General features: G+C 37.3%; 3 protein-coding genes across 5 annotated transcripts; 2 read left to right on the plus strand and 1 right to left on the minus strand.

Moving 5' to 3' along the window:
• The first annotated feature begins 1,056 nt into the window (after positions 1 to 1,056).
• Positions 1,057 to 2,902, plus strand: LOC119071743. The gene has a single exon (XM_037176775.1). The coding sequence runs from the start codon at positions 1,170 to 1,172 to the stop codon at positions 2,832 to 2,834; it is 1,665 nt and encodes a 554-aa protein (XP_037032670.1). The 5' UTR covers positions 1,057 to 1,169; the 3' UTR covers positions 2,835 to 2,902.
• A 2,665-nt stretch (positions 2,903 to 5,567) lies between these two features.
• Positions 5,568 to 6,245, minus strand: LOC119071817 (histidine-rich glycoprotein-like). 3 transcript variants are annotated; one of them, XM_037176888.1, is made up of 3 exons: positions 6,097 to 6,245; positions 5,917 to 6,036; positions 5,568 to 5,871 (listed from the first exon to the last, which is right to left on the minus strand). In XM_037176888.1, the coding sequence occupies exons 1-3, from the start codon at positions 6,106 to 6,108 to the stop codon at positions 5,692 to 5,694; spliced, it is 312 nt and encodes a 103-aa protein (XP_037032783.1). In that variant the 5' UTR covers positions 6,109 to 6,245; the 3' UTR covers positions 5,568 to 5,691. The 3 variants fall into 3 exon arrangements, with proteins under 3 accessions (XP_037032783.1, XP_037032782.1, XP_037032781.1); XM_037176887.1 differs by having other exon boundaries at positions 5,568 to 5,900; positions 5,931 to 6,036; positions 6,097 to 6,244; XM_037176886.1 differs by having other exon boundaries at positions 5,568 to 6,036; positions 6,097 to 6,244.
• Positions 6,246 to 15,539: 9,294 nt separating this feature from the next.
• LOC119071726 (ATP-dependent DNA helicase PcrA-like) lies at positions 15,540 to 20,476 on the plus strand. The gene is made up of 15 exons (XM_037176746.1): positions 15,540 to 15,811; positions 15,878 to 16,124; positions 16,617 to 16,693; positions 16,757 to 16,905; positions 16,970 to 17,059; positions 17,130 to 17,214; positions 18,004 to 18,159; positions 18,227 to 18,465; positions 18,528 to 18,830; positions 18,896 to 19,176; positions 19,508 to 19,616; positions 19,681 to 19,714; positions 19,775 to 19,859; positions 19,933 to 19,967; positions 20,037 to 20,476. Exons 1-15 carry the CDS (start codon positions 15,682 to 15,684, stop codon positions 20,294 to 20,296), a joined length of 2,280 nt encoding a protein of 759 aa, XP_037032641.1. The 5' UTR covers positions 15,540 to 15,681; the 3' UTR covers positions 20,297 to 20,476.
• The last annotated feature ends 172 nt before the right edge of the window (positions 20,477 to 20,648 follow it).

Raw genomic sequence — 20,648 nt, forward strand, 5'->3', positions numbered from 1 at the left:
GAGAAGTTTCTTTTGCAGATTTTTCCACAAAATGAGTTTAAATTTTGTCGCACAATAGCTTATTTTAAAGCTACGTTGAAAAGGAACCAAGACGTAAAACAATTTTGAGAAAAGTTTTAAATGCGGTCGAGTGATCGCCATGAGAGTGACTAAAAATTAGCCATTTTCGGCCTATTAGGAAGAATTATATTCGTGAAAAAGCTCAGTTCTCAACTGTTTTTGGTTGGAAATGTGTCATTAACGGCCAAAAACAATATTCATAATGAAAAACATGATTTATTATTTGTTTAGGGAAGATCACTTTTCCATGTATGGCTTTGCCTTTAAACGAAAACGTGGCAGGTCATCGAAAGCAAGAAAAACCCTTGTGGTTCAATGATTTGTCTTTTGTTTGTTTGGAATAAAAAAAAAAAATTGTTTTCATTGGTGAGTCAATGAGGTACAGGAGAAACGCATCTAAAACGTTTATGAAAGGTGAGAATGAAATAATGCAGACAGTCTTTGAAACTTAGTAACAATATTCATAGGTCGAATAAGTGCTACAAAATATTATTGACCGATAGAAGAAAGTCTATTGAGCGATAGATAAAACGGATTGAAGATAGAAAATAATAATTTACCGATAGAAGAATGTCAATGATCGATAAAAGATAACAAACAAACGAATTTATCGGTACTTTTGAATATTTTTATCGGTAGTCAGGAACTCGCTAACGGTAGTTTATAATTTTTTCATGTGTCGGGGCCGAAAATGAGGGAGTTTCGATATTTTTCTCAGGTTTTCGACCCCTTACATGAAAATTTTTTTGAGTATCTATTTTGGACGATTGATTTTAGGCACTTTCGCATGTACAACAAGCGAAATTGCCTAAAAACAATCGTCCAAAACAGATACACAAATAACTATTCTATCGGTACCTTTTTTATCGGTAATTTATTGTTCTTTATCGGTAAAGTTGAATTTTTTCATCGGTCGAATATGATATCCCGCTGTTTTTCAGCAGTGGTACCACTCGTGCATACAAAACTGCAACGTCTTTATGCGGTTCGACCGGTTCAAACTACACCGCGCGCACGTCGAATGTGACGGATAATTTATTATCATAATTGACGCTATTAAGCCGCACGATTGGACAAATTAAATCAATTCTCTGAGTAAATATTTGAATATGGACACTGTACTGCAACAGTTGTGGGTGAAGGAACCGGTACCAGATCCGTTATATGTCGATCTCTTCGATAATTTGAGGGATACGTCAATTTTTCGTGACAGTGTTTTGGAGACTGTCATAAGTGACGATCAGAAGGACGATACCTTAGCAGCGGAATATCTTAGATGTGGACACGGATTTATCCAGCAAAATGACTACAAAGCCGCAGTGGAACTGTACAACAAAAGCTTATGTTTTGCTGAAAACGGAACGGATGCTGTAAGCCTAGCATATGCGAGTCGATCATTTTGCTTTTTTGAATTTGAAATGTACGATGAATGTATTTCCGACATAGAACTTGCCATCCAGGCAAACTGTCCGGAAAAATCGATGAAGACGTTAGAGATACGGAAACTGATTTGCTTGAAAGCAATGAAGACGTCAGCCAAACGAACACCAGCAAAACCGCAACTGAGTTTTGCATCCAGCGATACGATACAATCCATGGCCAATGTGCTGACAATCGAAAGAAATGATAAGTTCGGCAGACATTTCAAGGCCAAATGTAATATTCCAGAAGATCGAGTCATTTTGATCGAAGAGCCGTTGATGAGATTAATCGACAGTAATAGCAAGTACAAAAGATGCAACAGTTGCCTGAAGCAATATACGAATTTGATCCCATGTGCCATATGTACGAAAGTTTTGTTTTGCAGAGGAGAATGTGCTGATAGCGCTAGTCTACATAAATATGAATGCAACATGAAACACTGGAAATTGTTTGATGGAAGTGCAGGGAGTCATGTCCAAAGCTGTGTAAAATTTTCACTTCGAGCGGTTGTGCGTGGATTGGAAACATTTTCATCGTCTGGCGAGTTAATGGAATATGTCGAATTCACACGAGCGGACAATGACATCAATCAAGTAATTATAGGTGACGGATCGTTCGAATCGATGCTCGGAATATTTCTCAGTCATCATGACAATGTGTCCTATATGGAGGGACGGATTAAAATTTTGATCATTGCGTGTGTTGTATACGATTACATAATGGGTCATCTAGAGCTGAAAGACAATTTTTTGACTGAGAAAGTCCGACGCTTTCTGATGCATTTGGTGACGCAATTCGTGTCGATATACTCGTTGAATAACATTCTGTTGCAAGATTGGAGCGAAAAGTGGTCCGACATACTCGACAAAAATTCGACGGAAACGTTCGGCGCGGCTATGTTCAACATTTCATCTTATTTCAACCATGCATGTATGCCGAATGCAATTCGAATGACGACCGTCGATCACTCGATACTTACGACTATTCGTCCGATAAATAAAGGCGAACAGATTTTCGTGCGTTACGCCATCGATGCAAATTGGCCAACGGCCAAACGACAGAAGCAATTGTTTCGACTGTGTGAATTCAAATGTGAATGCATGCTATGCCTGTGCAATGGTCCCCTGAAAGAGATTTCGATCGTGTCTTCGGAATTCGAAAATTTGTCCGCAGAATTGGCCTCGTTAATATTTCTTAAAGTTAAAGAAACAGACAAATGGGCAACTGCAAAAGACAAATTGTTTAAGTTTGTGAAGAAATATGAAGCATTGCCAACGAAGAGCATCATATTGGCTTATGAGTATATAAGGATGATCTTAGTCCGAGATTTGTCTCTTACTACAAATGTGTAAGGACAAATGTGTTCTTTTGTTATTTAACTTTCATTGTATGATGGTTTCTAAATATACATTTTGTTGTTGGTAAACACAGTCTTTCTTTGTTGGTAAAGTTGTTGCAAATGCGGACTGATTTAAGTGAAGAAACATTGTAAAACCCAACTTAGAAAGACTTCGAAATCGACTCGTTAAACATTAGAACCTCCTGAAGAGGCCCTAGGAAGCGAAAAATCCCTAAATCAGATTAGCCGGACTTCCGTTTACTCACAGTTTACGCCACAACAATGGAAATAGAGAGAGAAAGCATTTTTCATTGTTGTAGCGTAAACGGTGAGTAGTCGGAGTGAAGCGCGGATTAAGTTTAAATAGAACCGATTGTTGGAAAATCTAGCAACGCAACATTGCACCAACCACCAGTCCGTTTAGCTCGTAAAAGATTTTACGTGTTACGGCATGTTTCATTTTCATTTGCATTGCCTAATCACGTAAAGCATTGTACTTACGAGGTTACAAGTTGTTATCTGACAAGTGGGGAATACAGTCCTCCCCTTCGGGTCGGGCTGTAACACCCCACTTATCAAATACACAACTTGGAACAGAAAAAATCTTTTACTAAAATCTATGGAGAACAAAAAAACTTAAATCAAAGCGATATGCTCGCCGTCTATGAAAGGTTACCTCGCCTTATGTTAAATCATGTAGGTATTTCAAATCATGTACTTTTCAACGCAAATGAAACTTAAAATCAAACTGTTTATGTATCTAGAGTCACACTTTACGTACCTGAATGAACTACGTACTTCAACGTTTACGAAATACGTTTCTAGTTTCAACATAAAGTCATCGCATCGTAGTCTACCTCTATGATCGCACCTATAACTGTATATCGACCAATATCAGTCAGTAATAGATTCTATGTATGTATTATACAGAATCTTACTAGCCCCCACCTTTTGGGCGGGTCAGGTCCCTTGACTGGCAATTTTATTAATATATTTTTAATCAATTTCATTTTATTTTCCGTTGTTAAACTTCCAAAACATCACAAATAACTGATATGAAAACCTTCGCTTGAGACCAAATTGTTTGGAAAAATACTTTTTGTGTTCTCAATTTTCCACTCGTATGAGTATATTATTCTGTTTCATAGTCTTATTGACGTTAACGTTAATCAGAAGTAAGTGATGCGAGAATGTAAAACGATTAGAGGACTCTTTCAATTTGATACAAAAAAAAAAACGATAGATGTTCTTGGTTCTTCTCTTGCTTTTATGTAATTTTAAAAAGGAAGTCCCCCAAAACTAACTGCATTCACAATTTGAATAAAATATAACGATTCGTGCGAATTACGGCCCTCGCTTCGCTCTGGCCACACACTCGTGTCAGTTTTAAAGTTTTATGTTTGATTGTTTTTTTAACGTCATTCCATACCATAGAGTATAACTCTATGTTCCATACAAGGTCCATATGGGCCCATTTATTTACCTTGGTTCCATACATAAAATTTTCTACATTTTTTATGCCATGGCGTGAAATCTGCTACTTTTATCGATAATATCAATCGAAAGAAATTATCGATAATCGATTAATCATATCGTTATCGATAATTTAATAATTATCGATAATTATCAAAATATCGGAATATATCGAAAAATATCGGATTTTCGGACCGAAATATCGATATATCGAATTATCGATATCTTGATAATTATCAAAATATCAATAATCGATATTTTTTTTGATAATTTTCGATAAAAAAAAGTCGATAATTATCGATAATCATTATCATTATCGCCCATGCCTAAACAATTCCATTTTTCTTAACATTTAATACAAATTTTGGGACAAACATTTTAGGGTATTTTAGGGAATTAACACATTAAGACTTTCATCTGTTACCAACAACGCCATGAACAAACGACAAAATCTGACCAATGCGGTATTACATATGTAGAAGAGCATGTTTAAACAAATGAAGTAAAAGATTTGAAATGTAATAGATCCAATAGTAAAATTGCTGATATTCTTGCCGAATGTGCCTGTTAAATATCCAAAGTGTGCTCAATATATGGAATTTCCTTCTAAATCTAATCATCTGCAGCACTTTAATTGTTTGTTTGAGGCTGTCGCGATAATTCAGCGTTTCTTCTTTTTCTCACTTTCACAAAAAAAACTTCCGTGTTCTCTTCTAGAAATATGAAACTTTTTATTTCTGCATTCGTTACATACACATTGTAGGATACGACATTCAAACTTATGTATTATTGTAGTCGATAACGCAATTTTCAGTACACACGTACGTTTACAAGAGTTTTCTGCTTGAATTTCACCCAAAAATACTTCTAAGAGTATTCTAATAAGAAGAGACTGGAAGCTTTAGGACACATTTGGGAGTTTTCTGGATGAGATTACTATATAACTATATAACAGATAAAACACCTCAAATTTTTTCATAGTACTTGAGTAAACATAATAGAATAGTGCGAAGCGAACTATACAGAATTTTATCGATATGAGTAATAACAACGACAACACTCAATTAAAATATTATTTCGCAATTTCGTGTAAACCATTTAACTAGTATTGTTTATATTGGTGAATCACATAATCTTTGACACCTTTTTGGAAATAAAAGTGACCATTTGTTGTAAGTCCAGAATTCTTCAATTGAAAATCGTCGTAACTTCATCAGCGTAACGATCGATCACAGAGCAACACACATTTGTTAAAAGTGAAAAACGATTTCTGTTCCGGTCTAAATAGATTTATTATGGTCAAACACTTCACAAAAACATTTTTCATTTAAATTTCTCCATTGTTCTCACACAAATTCTTTCAAATCGTATGTGGGTGTGCAACAAGTCCCAACAATCTACCGCGGATGTGGATAGCCACCACTTTGATGAGGCAATATTGATGCCTGAGTATGAGTAATCACTATCGATCCTTGTTGCGGCATTACTGGTCCATGATGCGGTGATCCATGGTGATGGGGACCATGATGATGTGGACCATGATGATGTGGACCATGATTAGGAGGACCATGATGAGGAGGGCCATGATGATGTGGACCATGATGTTGTGGACTATGACGATGTGGAACATGATGATGTGGGCCATGATGAGAACCATGGTGATGTGGACCGTGATGTCCATGCTGCCCATGGTGATGAGGGCCATGATGAGGATGATGACCGTGATGTCTGTGTTGTGATTGCTAAAAATTTTAGATATTTAATTAGAAGGCTGTAATCTATTTTCTAACAAATTTTCTTACTCCGTCGCCCATTTTATTTGCTTTCTGTATAGTGAATATATCGTCAACCACACTGTTTCTACAATCGACTGGCTCGGTTGAAATTTATTTCCACAATAAGTTAATGCAACAGTGAGTTTGTATATTTATAATAATTCCATTCGAATTGCAATTAATTTTTTTTGTTGCGATAAGATAAACTGCGACGAATTCATTTACTCGTAAAGCGATAAAATTGGTGAATCACATTGTTGTCATATCAATTATGTGTAATTAGGTAAATGGTCTCTTCACATGAACTCAGGAAGAGAATAGAGTGTTTTTTTGTGCTCGTTCAATTTTACACTTGGACGGTTTTAAAATTGTGCAAGTTACGTATCAACTAGCAGAATTCAAACATCGCATTTGTTCTCTATTAATATTTAGATATTAACGTTTCACATATGGAAAGCATGTCGCTAAGACCTCCTAATTTTACAGGTCTATCAAGTCTTTGTATTTTCTTGGTATAAAGAAGAAATATAAGATATGTCGGGGTAGAGGCAGAGGTACATAGGCTAAAAATAGTTCAGTTCATAGTAGAATTGTGAAATTTGGACCATCCTGTCACTCTGATTCGAAAACGATTGGCATACCTTGGAAAAATCCCACTCAGCGCCCACCACCCACTTTTTGGGTGGAATTAGTTTTATAGGGTTAGATAGATTTTTAATCTTAATTCCCTTGACTGAAAGTCAATACCGAAAATACCGAAAAATGTGGGTAACAAAAAGGTTCACTGTGATTGAAAATGTATGAAATGCTATGAAAAACGTTAAATGTGGGTAACAAAAAATCGTTGAGGGCACGATAACTTGAGTAATTCTCAACCAATTTTGATGATTCTTTTTTTTAAATACGTGGAATTAAAATCCCGAGGCTAAGTTCGAAGATGGGCTATGTAGGACTAAGGATCTGGAAGCTATCCGAGAAAAACGGGATTTTATACTGTTGATTGATCATAGCCTCAATTAAAAAAGATTACTTTGATGAAATTTGATTTTGTTTGGTAGTGTGGGTAAATCATATAAGTTTGTTTTCGACGTGCATGGAACTAGTAGGAAGAATAATTTCATCATTCGATGCCCATCTTCTAACGTGTAAACATCTATTGCTAACAACTTGATACTTGACTATCAAATTTGATAGTTGACTATCAAATCTGATAGTTGACTATCAAATCTGATAGTTGACTAACAACTTGATAGTTGACTAATCAAATTTGATATTTGACTATCAAATTTGATATTTGACTAAAAACTTGATAGTTGACTATCAAATTTGATAGTTGACTATCAAATTTGATAGTTGACTAACAACTTGATAGTTGACTATCAAATTTGATAGTTGACTAACAACTTGATAGTTGACTATCAAATTTGATAGTTGACTAACAACTTGACAGTTGACTATCAAATTTGATAGTTGACTATCAAGTTGTTTCAACTTGTTAGTCATTTATCAAGTAGGTAGTTTTTTACTCCCTTTACAAGCACATCTTACGCCAGCAAAATGCCTGTTATCAAATTAGCACACTTTGATTAAAAAGTGCAAGAAATTTTAATAAAAAAGTTAAATTTTTGCAGGGAGATGCGGGAAATCAGAAACAAAACTACATTTTATATTTACATCTTTAAAAAAAAATTTCTATTTAAAATCGCTTGATAAGATTTTAGTGTAGACAATTGAGTCGTACAACTTTACTATTGCATAGAAAAATAGGTCAGCATCCTCTTAAATTTTTTGTGTAACAGTAACTTATTAACCGTACGAAGAAACACCTTTGGATTTTTGGCTAAAACATGAAGAATCGAATTTTTTAACTGTGAAAATTCTATGTCTCCAGTTTCGTGGCTGATCACAATGTGAATGTGAGATACTCTCAGAGTTCTACAACAACCAAATACAAAGTATACAGTAGAAGGTTCCAAAAATAACCAAATAAAATTGTACCATGTCATACAAATCGAAACACTCCGATCCGAAACATGTTTCGAAGACTCTGCAGAATTCTGCGAATCTTGAAGACAGTGATACCGTACATCAAATGCAATGGAAGCGAAGGGAAAATGAATTTTGCCTGGTTTATGGTCCTCATAGACAGAGGACCTCGGCATTGCACGATATTTGTTTCTAAATTTGGTCACCCATGTCAAAAATGGTCTAAAATATCAGTCGATACTGTCCAGAATCTGGAAATAATCTGCAATTCTGGAAAAATTGGTCACTTACATCAAACGCAATGGAGGCGAAATGAAATTTAATTTTGTCTGGTTTATGGCATACATGGACAGAGGACCTGGGCATTGCACGATATTTATTCCAAAACAGGGTCACCCATATCAAAAATAGCGTGAAAAATGGGTAAATAAACCGTCGTTACCGTGCAATATTGCACGGTATCGACTGATTTCAAACTAATATTTCGACTTATTTTTGATATGGGTGACCCTGTTTTGGAATAAATATCGTGCAATGCCCAGGTCCTCTGTCCATGTATGCCATAAACCAGACAAAATTAAATTTCATTTCGCCTCCATTGCGTTTGATGTAAGTGACCAATTTTTCCAGAATTGCAGATTATTTCCAGATTCTGGACAGTATCGACTGATATTTTAGACCATTTTTGACATGGGTGACCAAATTTAGAAACAAATATCGTGCAATGCCGAGGTCCTCTGTCTATGAGGACCATAAACCAGGCAAAATTCATTTTCCCTTCGCTTCCATTGCATTTGATGTACGGTATCACTGTCTTCAAGATTCGCAGAATTCTGCAGAGTCTTCGAAACATGTTTCGGATCGGAGTGTTTCGATTTGTATGACTTGGTACAATTTTATTTGGTTATTTTTGGAACCTTCTACTGTATACTTTGTATTTGGTTGTTGTAGAACTCTGAGAGTATCTCACATTCACATTGTGATCAGCCACGAAACTGGAGACATAGAATTTTCACAGTTTAAAAAATCGATTCTTCATGTTTTAGCCAAAAATCCAAAGGTGTTTCTTCGTACGGTTAATAAGTTACTGTTACACAAAAAATTTAAGAGGATGCTGACCTATTTTTCTATGCAATAGTAAAGTTGTACGACTCAATTGTCTACACTAAAATCTTATCAAGCGATTTTAAATAGAATTTTTTTTTTAAAGATGTAAATAAAAAATGTAGTTTTGTTTCTGATTTCCCGCATCTCCCAGGCAATATAAGATGAATTATCTCAACTAATTTTTGAAGTTTTTTTTTAAATACATGGAATTAAATGAATCAAAGAGAATATTGTAAAAATTTTACGAGGGTGAAGTAATTCACACGAGTCGTGACATTTTATTCACGATTGAAGGTTTTGTGAATGGGAAATCGAGGGATTATTTTTTCTCGGTCTACAAATAAATTTCTCCTTTTACAAATATTTTTAATACCTTTACCATTATAGAGTGGTACCAATTTACCGAAAATATTGGTAAACTGAGTTATTTTAATGATGAAACAAAAACTAATTAAGTACATTTTTTACCATGTCACGTCACCATGTGAAGGTATATTAAGTACCGGGGAACTTCCTTTTTTACGCAAAAGTGTAAGACGAATATCTATCGCACTTTTTTATTTTGTGAATTTTGTGCATCTACTCTGATGTACCAAAAATGCAATCAAACAGAATAATAGACAGCTCATACGAGTGGGAAGTTTACGGCCAGAGCGAAGCGAGGGTCGTAATCTACACGAGTCATATTTTATTTATGATTTGAGGTTGATTGAAAATCTTGAAAATTGAAAATTTTTAAGAAAATTGTGAGCTCAAAAAGTAGTCAAAAATAATTCCACCTTACCCTCGATGAGAGAAAACCAAGAAAAACAAAATTGTCAAATTTTACTGTCATTTGCGTGGAGTCATTAATATAGTAAATATATTATGGGCAAAAATGCAGTATAGGTGAACAGGGTGGATCGGCGATTTTTTGATTGGGAATAGTAGAGAAATGTCACCTGACACCATTTCAGGCAAAATTGGGGCGCGGAAAGCAATTTTAATTTTGTCACTTTGTATAAGGAAAATTAATTTGAGTCAAAGAAAAATATTGTTTGTACAAGGAAAATGAAAAAATTAAAATTTCTTTCCGCGCCCTAATTTCGCCTGAAATGGTGTCAGGGGACATTTCTCTACCATTCACAGTCCAAAAATCGCCGATCCCCCCTGTTCACCTATACTGCATCTTAGCCATATTATGTAATAAATGTGACAAGTTTTCATGAATACGTCAAAGATACATTTAGAAAAGTGTCAGTCAATGGACCTGACCCGCCCAAAAGGTGGACCTAGTTTGTACAGTAATACAAATGAAATGAATAAAAATGAAAATGAAAATGGGCATGGTAGGACTGGATAAGACCATTATAACTTATTCATTGAAAATCACTTAATCGCTTCAGATTTATCACCGCACTATAAACAGGTGCTTTATAAACACACTAGTTTAGTACCCGGCTTTGCTCTGGATTATTTTCATGACAAAATATTTTCACGCGCGAAAAACAAAGTCACTCAGACATGAGTCGGTTATCCGAAAAACTGAAAATTTAGGTTCGGTCAAGACCGAACCGAATTTCTTGGTTCGGACTTGACCGAACCGAAAATTTACTCCAAATCGTCAAAATGAATTTATTTTTATATCAGAGAAACAACGTTGAGGGAAAAGAGCACCAGGCTTCAGGAAAAATTTCGAAAATTTTGCAAATAGTATATTGCTCTGATCTTGGCCTATGAAAATTGCAGCTCATACATACCTTAGGATTCTACCAACAAATGGCGACTCTTGTTGCTATTACATCTCGAAATTAGGTACCATGGCAACAGTTTTCCGACTCGCAATCTGCTTGGTCAAAAAGCTTATAATAGGCTCGGGTCTTTATTTTGCGAAATCAACAATAGTAACGATATTTACAAATTTATTTCTGACTTTTTTCTGAATCAAAAATACTCTTTAGGACAAGTATATTGTCGACGACGGTTGATCTCATTAAAACTCGCTTCTCGTTAATCAAGAAGCCAGCCAACGAAAATTTGCTTTCAGCAGTTGCACTCCAAGCTGGAACTCAGGTACGACAACGTAACTATTGAGGTTCTGCTGTACCTCATCGATTGGCGCGTCAACAAAATTTGAATTCGCAAATTCTTCGATGATGCGGTCTTCTCCTGTGACTCGTCTTCGTTTCGGTGGAGGTGGAAGCTCTTCGTCGTCTGTATCATCAGAAACAGCAAACGCTGCAGCTTCTCACCGAATTTGCTCAATCAATTCTTTTCCGTCTGTGAACATGTTCATGGACTTCAGCTTCGGATGGAAGAAAACTTATTTCTTGCGAATGTCATCCGCCACCCATTTCTCTTCCATAAATGCCAGTCCAAGTTCTTTCATTTCTGCTATAGGAAAGGAATCGTGACGAGAAGCAGCTAGATGTTCTTGAAGCTGTAACCGATGGAGGGCTACATAGTGGGATGTTTTGTTTTAGCTTCGAATTGCAAAGTTGCTTCCCAAAACGGTTCAAGAAATTCTATCAACTCGTCCAAAAGGTCGTTGTCAATATCGGTAAGTAGATCACTTTCGCCTCTCGCATCCAGGAAATCCATCAAATTGCTACTCTCTTGTGCTTTCTTGATCGAATTTAACATAAACAACGTGGTATTCCAGCGACTTTTTACTTCCGATCTGAGGCCATTGGGTAGATAATGTTGAATGTTCGAACGTTTAATGCGTGTTACATAAGCCCGACAGTTGTCCAATAGCGTAATAACAGGATTTTGGTCGCAGATCTTGTTCAACATTTCGTCAACAATATTTTTCAGCAGATGAGCTGCGCAATTCAACCTTTCCGCGTAGTCCTTCAATGCGGCTACAATTTCACCGCCCCGATCTGTTACAAATATAACATTGTCGATATCGATCTCGAAAGCCTCCAGAATGCTGATGATTTCAACGTGAACATTCTCGGCATTCGCTGATATTTCGTCCAATTCCCTCACACAAAGCGTTGCTTCATTTAACACACCTTCTGATATGAAATGTACGTTCATGCCAAGATAATGGCACTTTGTAATATCTTCGGTCCACAGGTCGAGTGTAATTGAGAGTCCTTGTGTTTGAAGTCCCACAAGTCGTGTTTTCAGCTGGAGTCTTTTGTTTTCAGCTTCTTCGCCAACCAAGTGTGGAATTGTTGTGCGATGCGGCAGAATGTCCTTGGCCTTTAGGGGGCCATAGTGGTGTCCAATCGTTATTAATTTATCTGCAAGAGCCTCAAATCTTGAGAGACGAATTGTACCACATTTTCATTCACTGATGTCTTAATAGTTTCGACCGCGTTCTTGGAGAGGCCTGCCAACGATTTCCGCATCACAGTGTTTAAACACTCGTCTTTGTGTCGCAATAGGTTCGTAGTTCCCACTGTGCTGTTGTAGTTTTGCACTGTGAAACATGTAACACACGCAATTTTTCCTTCAACACGTTGACCATTATCGTCGATAACCCAATGCTTGCCATTATTGATAGGCTGTGTGCAGTTGAAGATACCAGATCTTAAATTCTCAGAAACTTCGTTGCAATTCGTCCAAAGCAAAGTCACAATTTTTATCTCAAAATATAACTTGCATTTCGACCCCTGTTATACCTTTCATCCTGTGTATTTGTCAGTTGGAAATTTTTTTGCAGAGACTTTTATCGAAAATTGTAAAACAAATAGTACACTAGCAGGAGATTTTCAATTGATGACAGTTATAAAATGTATTAGGGTTGTATCGGGTTGTGCGAGCCATTACTTAAGTGCTCTAGATGGTAACCCTTAAAGTAAATATTGCATAGATCTTCGAGAGTCGGTCAAGTCCAAACCAAGAAATTCGGTTCGGTCTGGTCCGAACCAAAACCTTCGGTTAGGTTATAACCGAACCGAATTTCCCAGTTCGGACTTGACCGAACCGAAATTTTCGGTTTTTCGGATAACCGACTCATGTCTGGTTACATGCGTTAAAAACCGTAGTTTTCATGTTTCTGACACTAATTTCAACGCCCTCAGCATGCAAAATCCAATACATAAATCTGGATAAAAATGAATATTTTCACTCGTCACAAAAATGTTTCCAAGTTTAAGTAACGCATTCACGACGTAGACATATGAAAAAATTCGTGCGTCAAATAACGCATAAAAGTGAAAAATTTTCTCCTCATTAGTTGGTATGACAAGTTTCTCAAGTCTATAGGACCTTCTGTCTGGGTTCCTATTATAGAGAGACAAAAAAACAAACCAACAAGTATGCCTTATTTCAAATCTCTTCTGGCAACGCACTCCAACCGAACGTCATCCACAGAAGCAAACATAACAGCAACATATTTACTCGTTAAAGCTTCAAAGTGAGGCTGTATTGGCTTCTCTCTGGATGACGAATGACTATTGACATTTTGAACAGCCTTGGAAAAAAGTAGTATGAAATGTTCAGATAAATTCATTTTTTTATAGAAACTTTTTGACCGTTAAACGAGCCATCAGAACAGTCGGAGCGTTTGCTGCGACTGAGCCCCGTACAAACCCGTATATCTATTGCGTACGTGACCCTAGTGCGTCTGTCACCCTACTTTGACCGTAAGCCTATGCGCCGGTTAAAGTAGTTAAAGTAAAATTATTATGGAATGTGTACATCTTAGAAATTCCTTTCAAATAAAACAAAAATTTCAAATAGCCCTAAAATTTTAATTTATTTATACTCAATAAATACACATAGGGCCTAGTATCGAACTCAGTCGAGGATCCAATTTTTTTTTCAACTACATTCTATTCGGCCTTTGATTACCTTCCAAATGAAACAAAAAATACGGAAAACGGATGAAATTTGCTCGAGTTATATGTAAAATACACATAGGGCCCTAGTAGCGGCCTTAATCCGAGGACCCAAATTTAATTTTTTTTTTCAACAACATTCTATTCGGCCTTTGATTACCTTCCAAATGAAACAAAAATTACGAAAAACGGATGAAATTTGCTCGAGTTATATGTAAAATACACATAGGGCCCTAGTAGCGGCCTTAGTCCAAGGACCCAAACTTAATTTTTTTTTCAACAACATTCTATTCGGCCTTTGATTACCTTCCAAATGACACAAAAAATACGGAAAACGGATGAAATTTGCTCGAGTTATATGTAAAATACACATAGGGCCCTAGTAGCGGCCTTAATCCGAGGACCCAAATTTAATTTTTTTTTTCAACAACATTCTATTCGGCCTTTGATTACCTTCCAAATGACACAAAAATTACGAAAAACGAATGAAATTTACTTGAGTTCTATGTAAAATACACATAGGGCCCTAGTAGCTTTTCACTTCTAAGGCCCTAACTCACGGTCCACTCACCCGATTTAAAAAAACTTTTTTTTCCTGGATTGGTATTGACAATACCTATCATTTGCCGTGTCATTTCCATCGTTTATTTTGCCATAAATATCACCAAAAGACCTTAAATCACTTAGGTGGCCCTAACTCACGAAGGGCCGACCCGAATATGCCCATCTTCGAACTTAGCCTCACTATTTTGACTATCTTTCAGGGGAATTTTTTTTTTTAAATCGGATTTGATTTACTCAAGATATCGACGTGACAGACAGACGGACAGACGGACAGACGGCCCAAATTTTTATTGCGGATTCGTCATCTATGAACATAGGCAAACACTTTGCCCTTACCGTCTGCTTCGAATTCCATCAATTACACACGGCATCGTAATCCTATAAGCCCCTTCGTACTTCGTACGGGGCTAAAAATCTGTTCTTGTGACTGTTCTTCGAGTGCGTTGGTTCTAGTGGTTCTGGTTAAACAGCCTCGATGAAGCGGGTTAGACTTTCTTGTTTCAGGCCAGGTTTGACCTGTTGCGAGCATTAATTATGAAAATATTTATTATTTCTTGTGTTCAATCAATTCAAATCGAATTCTTGAAAATTAACATTCAAAAATGTTGCGCTAAAAAAATCCAAATTTTACGACAGATCCACTTTGTCGCATTTTCTCATGTCGCATATTTCTGTCTCTGCCACTGTTACCCGCTTCATCGAGGCTGTTTAGTTCTGGTGCATGTTGCTTATACAGTGCGTTAGATTTATACTCAAATTATCGTGTTCTCTCTGGGGACCGAATCGAACTGAGATGTAAGTCAAATAGAGTGTTAAAATCATATATAGAGAGCTGGCTATTCTTATTCGTTTTGGAAGTAAAAAGAGAAAATCCAACTTTGATTTTTAAAGATTGCAATTTTAGAAATAGCATGGAAATGGGTTCAAAAAATTTACCTTTTCACGATAACAAGCGTGTTAAGCATAAAACTTTAATTCTTTCGTTTCCGTATAACATGACACATTGACTGCGTCACTTTTTTTTGTCAATGGCTTTTACTGATGTGTCATTAAAGTAAATGTCATTGACTGACATAGCCACCTCGTTATTTTCCGTCTATTCTGCTTACGACGTCCATATTTAACAACGTGTGTGGTGTTTAATGTGTTTTCTGTTGTAAATTTAAACTGATCGTTGAAAATGAATGCAGAAAATCAACAGAGATTCGAATCAATGTTGAATGATTTGAATTCAACGCAAAAAGAGTCCGTATTATCCGACGATAATACTTTACAAATTTTAGCCGGTCCGGGTTCGGGAAAAACGAAAGGTAAATTTGCATAATTTTGAATCTACGAAATGACGCAGTAAATGCTAATATGGAACTCTGAATTAGTGTTGACATGCCGTGTGGCATATTTCGTGATCAAAAAGCAAATTCAACCGAGAAACATCGTGGTGGTAACGTTCACGAATAAAGCGGCTGCTGAGATGAAAAAACGTTTGGAAGGTCTGATTGGGGCGAAGCAGACAGAAGAACTCATGATCGGCACTTTTCACGCTATTTGTTGTCGCATATTGCGTCAGCATGCTAGCAGTGTTCAGCTGGATTCAAACTTTACTATGGCTGATAACGATATGAGGTAAGATGCCTCGATTTTTTTGAAGTTCATTTTTGGGGTTGTTTGTGGTGAGAAAATACGTCTTTTTTGTACCCCGCTTTTCCGGTTGAAGAGAAACCGGTTTTTGCATAATTTTCTTCCTTGCCTCTAGCAAAAAGGGTACTTATTAGTCCCTGACCTTTCCGAAGCATGAATTTCAAATTTTTATTTTTATTCCACGAAAAAGTCGAGTGAGTAGTGGTCCTCGCTGAGCTATGGATGTAAATTTTTGACTTCTTGGCCAATCTTTCACAGACGACATTCTTATCGTTAGAACAGTTGTCCAATATTGACTTGATCTAAGTAGGCTTGACAGACTGATCTACTTCACCATATTTGTGAGTGTCTGTTCACTTTGAATGAAATGCCGGTGGTTGATGGGACTCAGTAATTTCCTGGCCATTATGAAGAAGTTGAATTGTACCATGATGCAATAACGAACCTAATTTGCTACTGAAATCCGTTTCATTGCAGCAAGCAAATACTAGCACGACTCCGTAAAGATCGCACTGTCAACATCAATGAGTTCACGCGAAAGACTATGCAACTCGGTAATGTCTCAATCTGTGAATTTGTTGTTGTAACGGATGATTTAATGGAAATAATTGATTTAGGTGCAATTTGGGGCTTGATCAGCAAAGCCAAAAATAAGGGTGAAACGTGCGCCGTTTACGCGAAACTATACGGGAAGGACTTCAAAACGAAAGACATTGCCACGCTGTACGTAGCGTACGAAAGAGAGCTAAAGAAGCTCAATCTGGTGGTAACGTATTAGACACCTGTCTTGGCATCACAGAGGTACTCATGATTTTCGTTCTCATTTGAAGGATTTCGACAATCTCCTGATCAAAGCATGTGAACTTTTGCAACAGAAACGTTTCGTTTTGTCGCACATTAAAGCAATTCTGGTCGATGAGGTAAATGGAATCCGAAACGGGTACATCAATCCGAATGTTGTGAATAATTATTTGTTGTTGTTGTTTTCAGTATCAGGATACGAATATCGTGCAATACAATCTGATCAAATTGATGTTCAGCCAAGATAACCGAAAATGTCTTACGATTGTGGGCGGTGAGTATTTCTGTAAAAATTTGTATTTTGTACTCCTCCTTCACCTTTCTAACTGTTAAGGGGAAACGGCCAACACTGGTAGAAGTGAGACAACGATAAAATCAAGATGGCCTTACACATTCTTGTTATTGGCTGTGTACAATCGAAAAAGAGCTTGAATTTTAGATCTTCAATAGCGGAAGGGATCCCCCTTCGTGCTAACTTAGTCCAAGATTACATTCAGTGCGTTTAGTACGTTCCGATAATAAGAAAAGAACCACTGGTTCAGTTACAGTCGATCGACAAAGTGATCGGACTAGCTTCTGCTTTCATCAGTAAAATCTTATTTGAAGCAAATTACTTCCGAATTCCCTGTTCGAGTGCAGTCTTTGATTATCTAACATTGTCGTCCCTTAATACTTTCTGTGCGACCTGATGATGGTGCAATAGCCTTTACTGTTTCTTCTTAGTTTGTTACTTCATTAGTGTGAACTTGCATTTTGCGATTTAAGAGAACTTTGGCCTTTACGGCAAGCTTGTCGTAATAAATCTATATTTCAACCTTGGTACAACAGATCACAGATCTGACTCAAGTCATCTGTTATTGACGACAATGACAAAGAACTGAACGACGAGCTCTGGCTAGTGTTTGATTATATAGCAAAATGTGTGGGTAAACAAATGAAGTAAAAGATTTCTTATCAAATGCAAGGCAATACCTTTGACAAAAGATGTGATGTGCTTGCCGTTTCTAAACTGTCGATTCAATAACCATCTCCCACAAAAAACTAAATTTGAATTGTTCAACAGACCCCGATCAATCCATTTATGGATTTCGCAGTGCAGAGCCACAAAATTTCATCAAAATGCAGAAGGAATATTCCAACACCGGCGTCATTAATATGGAGCAAAATTACCGAAGCACAAGCACAATTTTGAATGCAGCTCTCCACGTCATATCCCATGGTAAGGACTGTACTGGTCGAGATGATATCGAGAAAATTTTCATGAAAACTTTTTCTTCCGATTGAAGACAAGAGTCGGATTGAAAAATCGCTGCATACGGATAACCCCATTGGTAAGCCGATTCTGAAAATCCAAACTTCCGACGAATCAGCTCAAGCTCAATTCGTTGCCATGGAGATTAAGAAAATAATTGACGGTTCCAAGGGAATGGTTGGCTACAAAGATTTCGCAGTGCTAATGCGAATGAACGCAACGTCACAACAATTTGAACAATGTTTCCGAGCGAACAAGATTCCATTTACGATCGTAAGTACTGCAAGTAAGTACAGCCGGCCAACAAAGAGTCATACGTTTTATACTACCAACAGGTTGGAGGTGACCGTTTCTTTAACCGCGTGGAAGTTAAGGACATACTTGCATACATACGGTTTGCCTATAATCCTAAGGATACTCAAAGTTTCACCCGAATAATCAACGTCCCCAAAAGAGGAGTGGGTGACGTAAATCTGCAAAAAATAATTGCCAAAAACGACACAGACGGAACCGATCTGCTGGATACGATTCTGGATATTGGGATGGGTAACGCGAGAACTTTCAATCGCTTCATCAAAGAGTCCATGCTCGAGCTGGGCAGCATAATACAGAGAACAAAGACAATGATCGACAATGATGTAAGTGGATGCTACCTATCGTTGTGTAACTCAACTGTTTCCATAATTTTCTAATCGGTTTTAAGGAGAGCATCCCCGACATTATAAAATACATCCTGGGAGCGACCAAATACTTCGCATACCTGCAACAGAACTACTTTGCCGATCATGAGGCTAGATGGGGAAATGTCGGCGAGTTAATATCCATTGCACAGCAGTCGCGGTTAAACGAAAGTGATGTAATCGACATTAGCTCGGACGATAGTGATGATGATGGCGCTTCAACGTCAACGATTAAACGTGAGGACGACACCACCGGAACCGAGTCGACTGCTCGAAGTGCGAAATTTGCGGATTTCATTGTGAAGTGAGTGATTTTTGGTTGAATTTTTAGGTTGACATTCTGTAACACGTTTCTGCGGGATAAATGGTCTGTCTTCGACGGGGAAAACCATTTCAGGGGACCATTTTTACAGTTATATTTGAAGATCGTAGTTGGACTGGATTCCCTGTGACAGACACTCAACTGTCTAACTATCAAGTAACTTTCATATCGTCTCTTAGAAGAAAGTTTGGTGGATTGTAGGATCCTGGGAAAATAACAACCAGATAACGCTATGCAACGGTTACACAGCTATCAGAATAAGAGACTTACATGCACGAACTTTCCTCTCCTACAAATTTTTTGTTAATTCCAGATCTGCCGATACAGGAACTGAATCTGTGCCAAAACTCACCGTGTCCGAGTTTCTCGAGTACTGCGATTTGTGCTCCGATCAAAAAGAATTGGAAGACGCTGAGGGTGGCGTAAGTAAACCGTTTGTAAATTGGTGAGATTTTCCATTTCCTTAATTGCCTCTTCTCTTCCCAGAAAGTCGTAATTGCAACATTGCATGCGTCGAAAGGTGAGAATTATTTGCGACGGGCACAGGATTTTGAATACAAAAAAATGTTTACATTTTTAGGCTTAGAATGGCCGTGCGTATTTATAGCTACCTGCAATGAAGACGTGATTCCACACAAAATGTCTGACTCCGTTGATGAAGAATGGTAAGAGTTTCGATGTCGAAAAAGTCCATTCTCCACCAATTCCACCAATTCATTCTCTTTTCTTCTTTCTCAGCCGTTTACTATATGTTGGCATGACCAGATCAAAGTGTAAGCACATCTAGTTGGCGATTCCATCATGCGATTACATTTTCCTTCTAATTATAATTAATCTTCCAGTTCTGCTATACTGTCTATCACCCAGAGAGCGCATCAGCTGGGGTGGAACAGTTCAAGAGCCGCCATCGCATTTTTTGAATAACATGGATAAGTCGCTGTTCAATCGGAAGCCGCACGAATGGGATAATAGTATGCGTCTCATGCTAGGCAAAACGATTGGAAGAGAAGTCGTTGACGAGACATTTTCTGAACTGCCGAAAAAGCGACCAAGTGACGGTGATATTGATCCAATCGACTCGAAGAAGCAACGATGCGAGTAATTTTTGCAAAGTCGTCACACCTGCACATTCATTTTACCAGTTTTATCTTTAAGAAAAGTTAATTGTCCACACCCTGTGTGAACAGAAATGTATTTTCAGTCGAACTGTGTTGCATGTATATTGATTGTTCATTGGAAATGAATTAAAGAATTTACCAAGCGCATAAATGCGCGACTTGAATGGTGAGTTTTTAGTTCTTAGAATTAACATTAGTGCAGCCCGAGCAGTGATAGCTTTACCTACAAATTATGTCAAGGTCAAGTCCATCTATCGAAATATCTTCAAAAAAGTCTTCTGCTTCTGCCACATAAAATGGAGAGCTAAATGGGACAAGATCTTGTGAATCACGTCT

Source organism: Bradysia coprophila (assembly GCF_014529535.1).
Source record: "Bradysia coprophila strain Holo2 chromosome IV unlocalized genomic scaffold, BU_Bcop_v1 contig_5, whole genome shotgun sequence".
Taxonomy (NCBI): Eukaryota; Metazoa; Arthropoda; class Insecta; order Diptera; family Sciaridae; genus Bradysia; species Bradysia coprophila.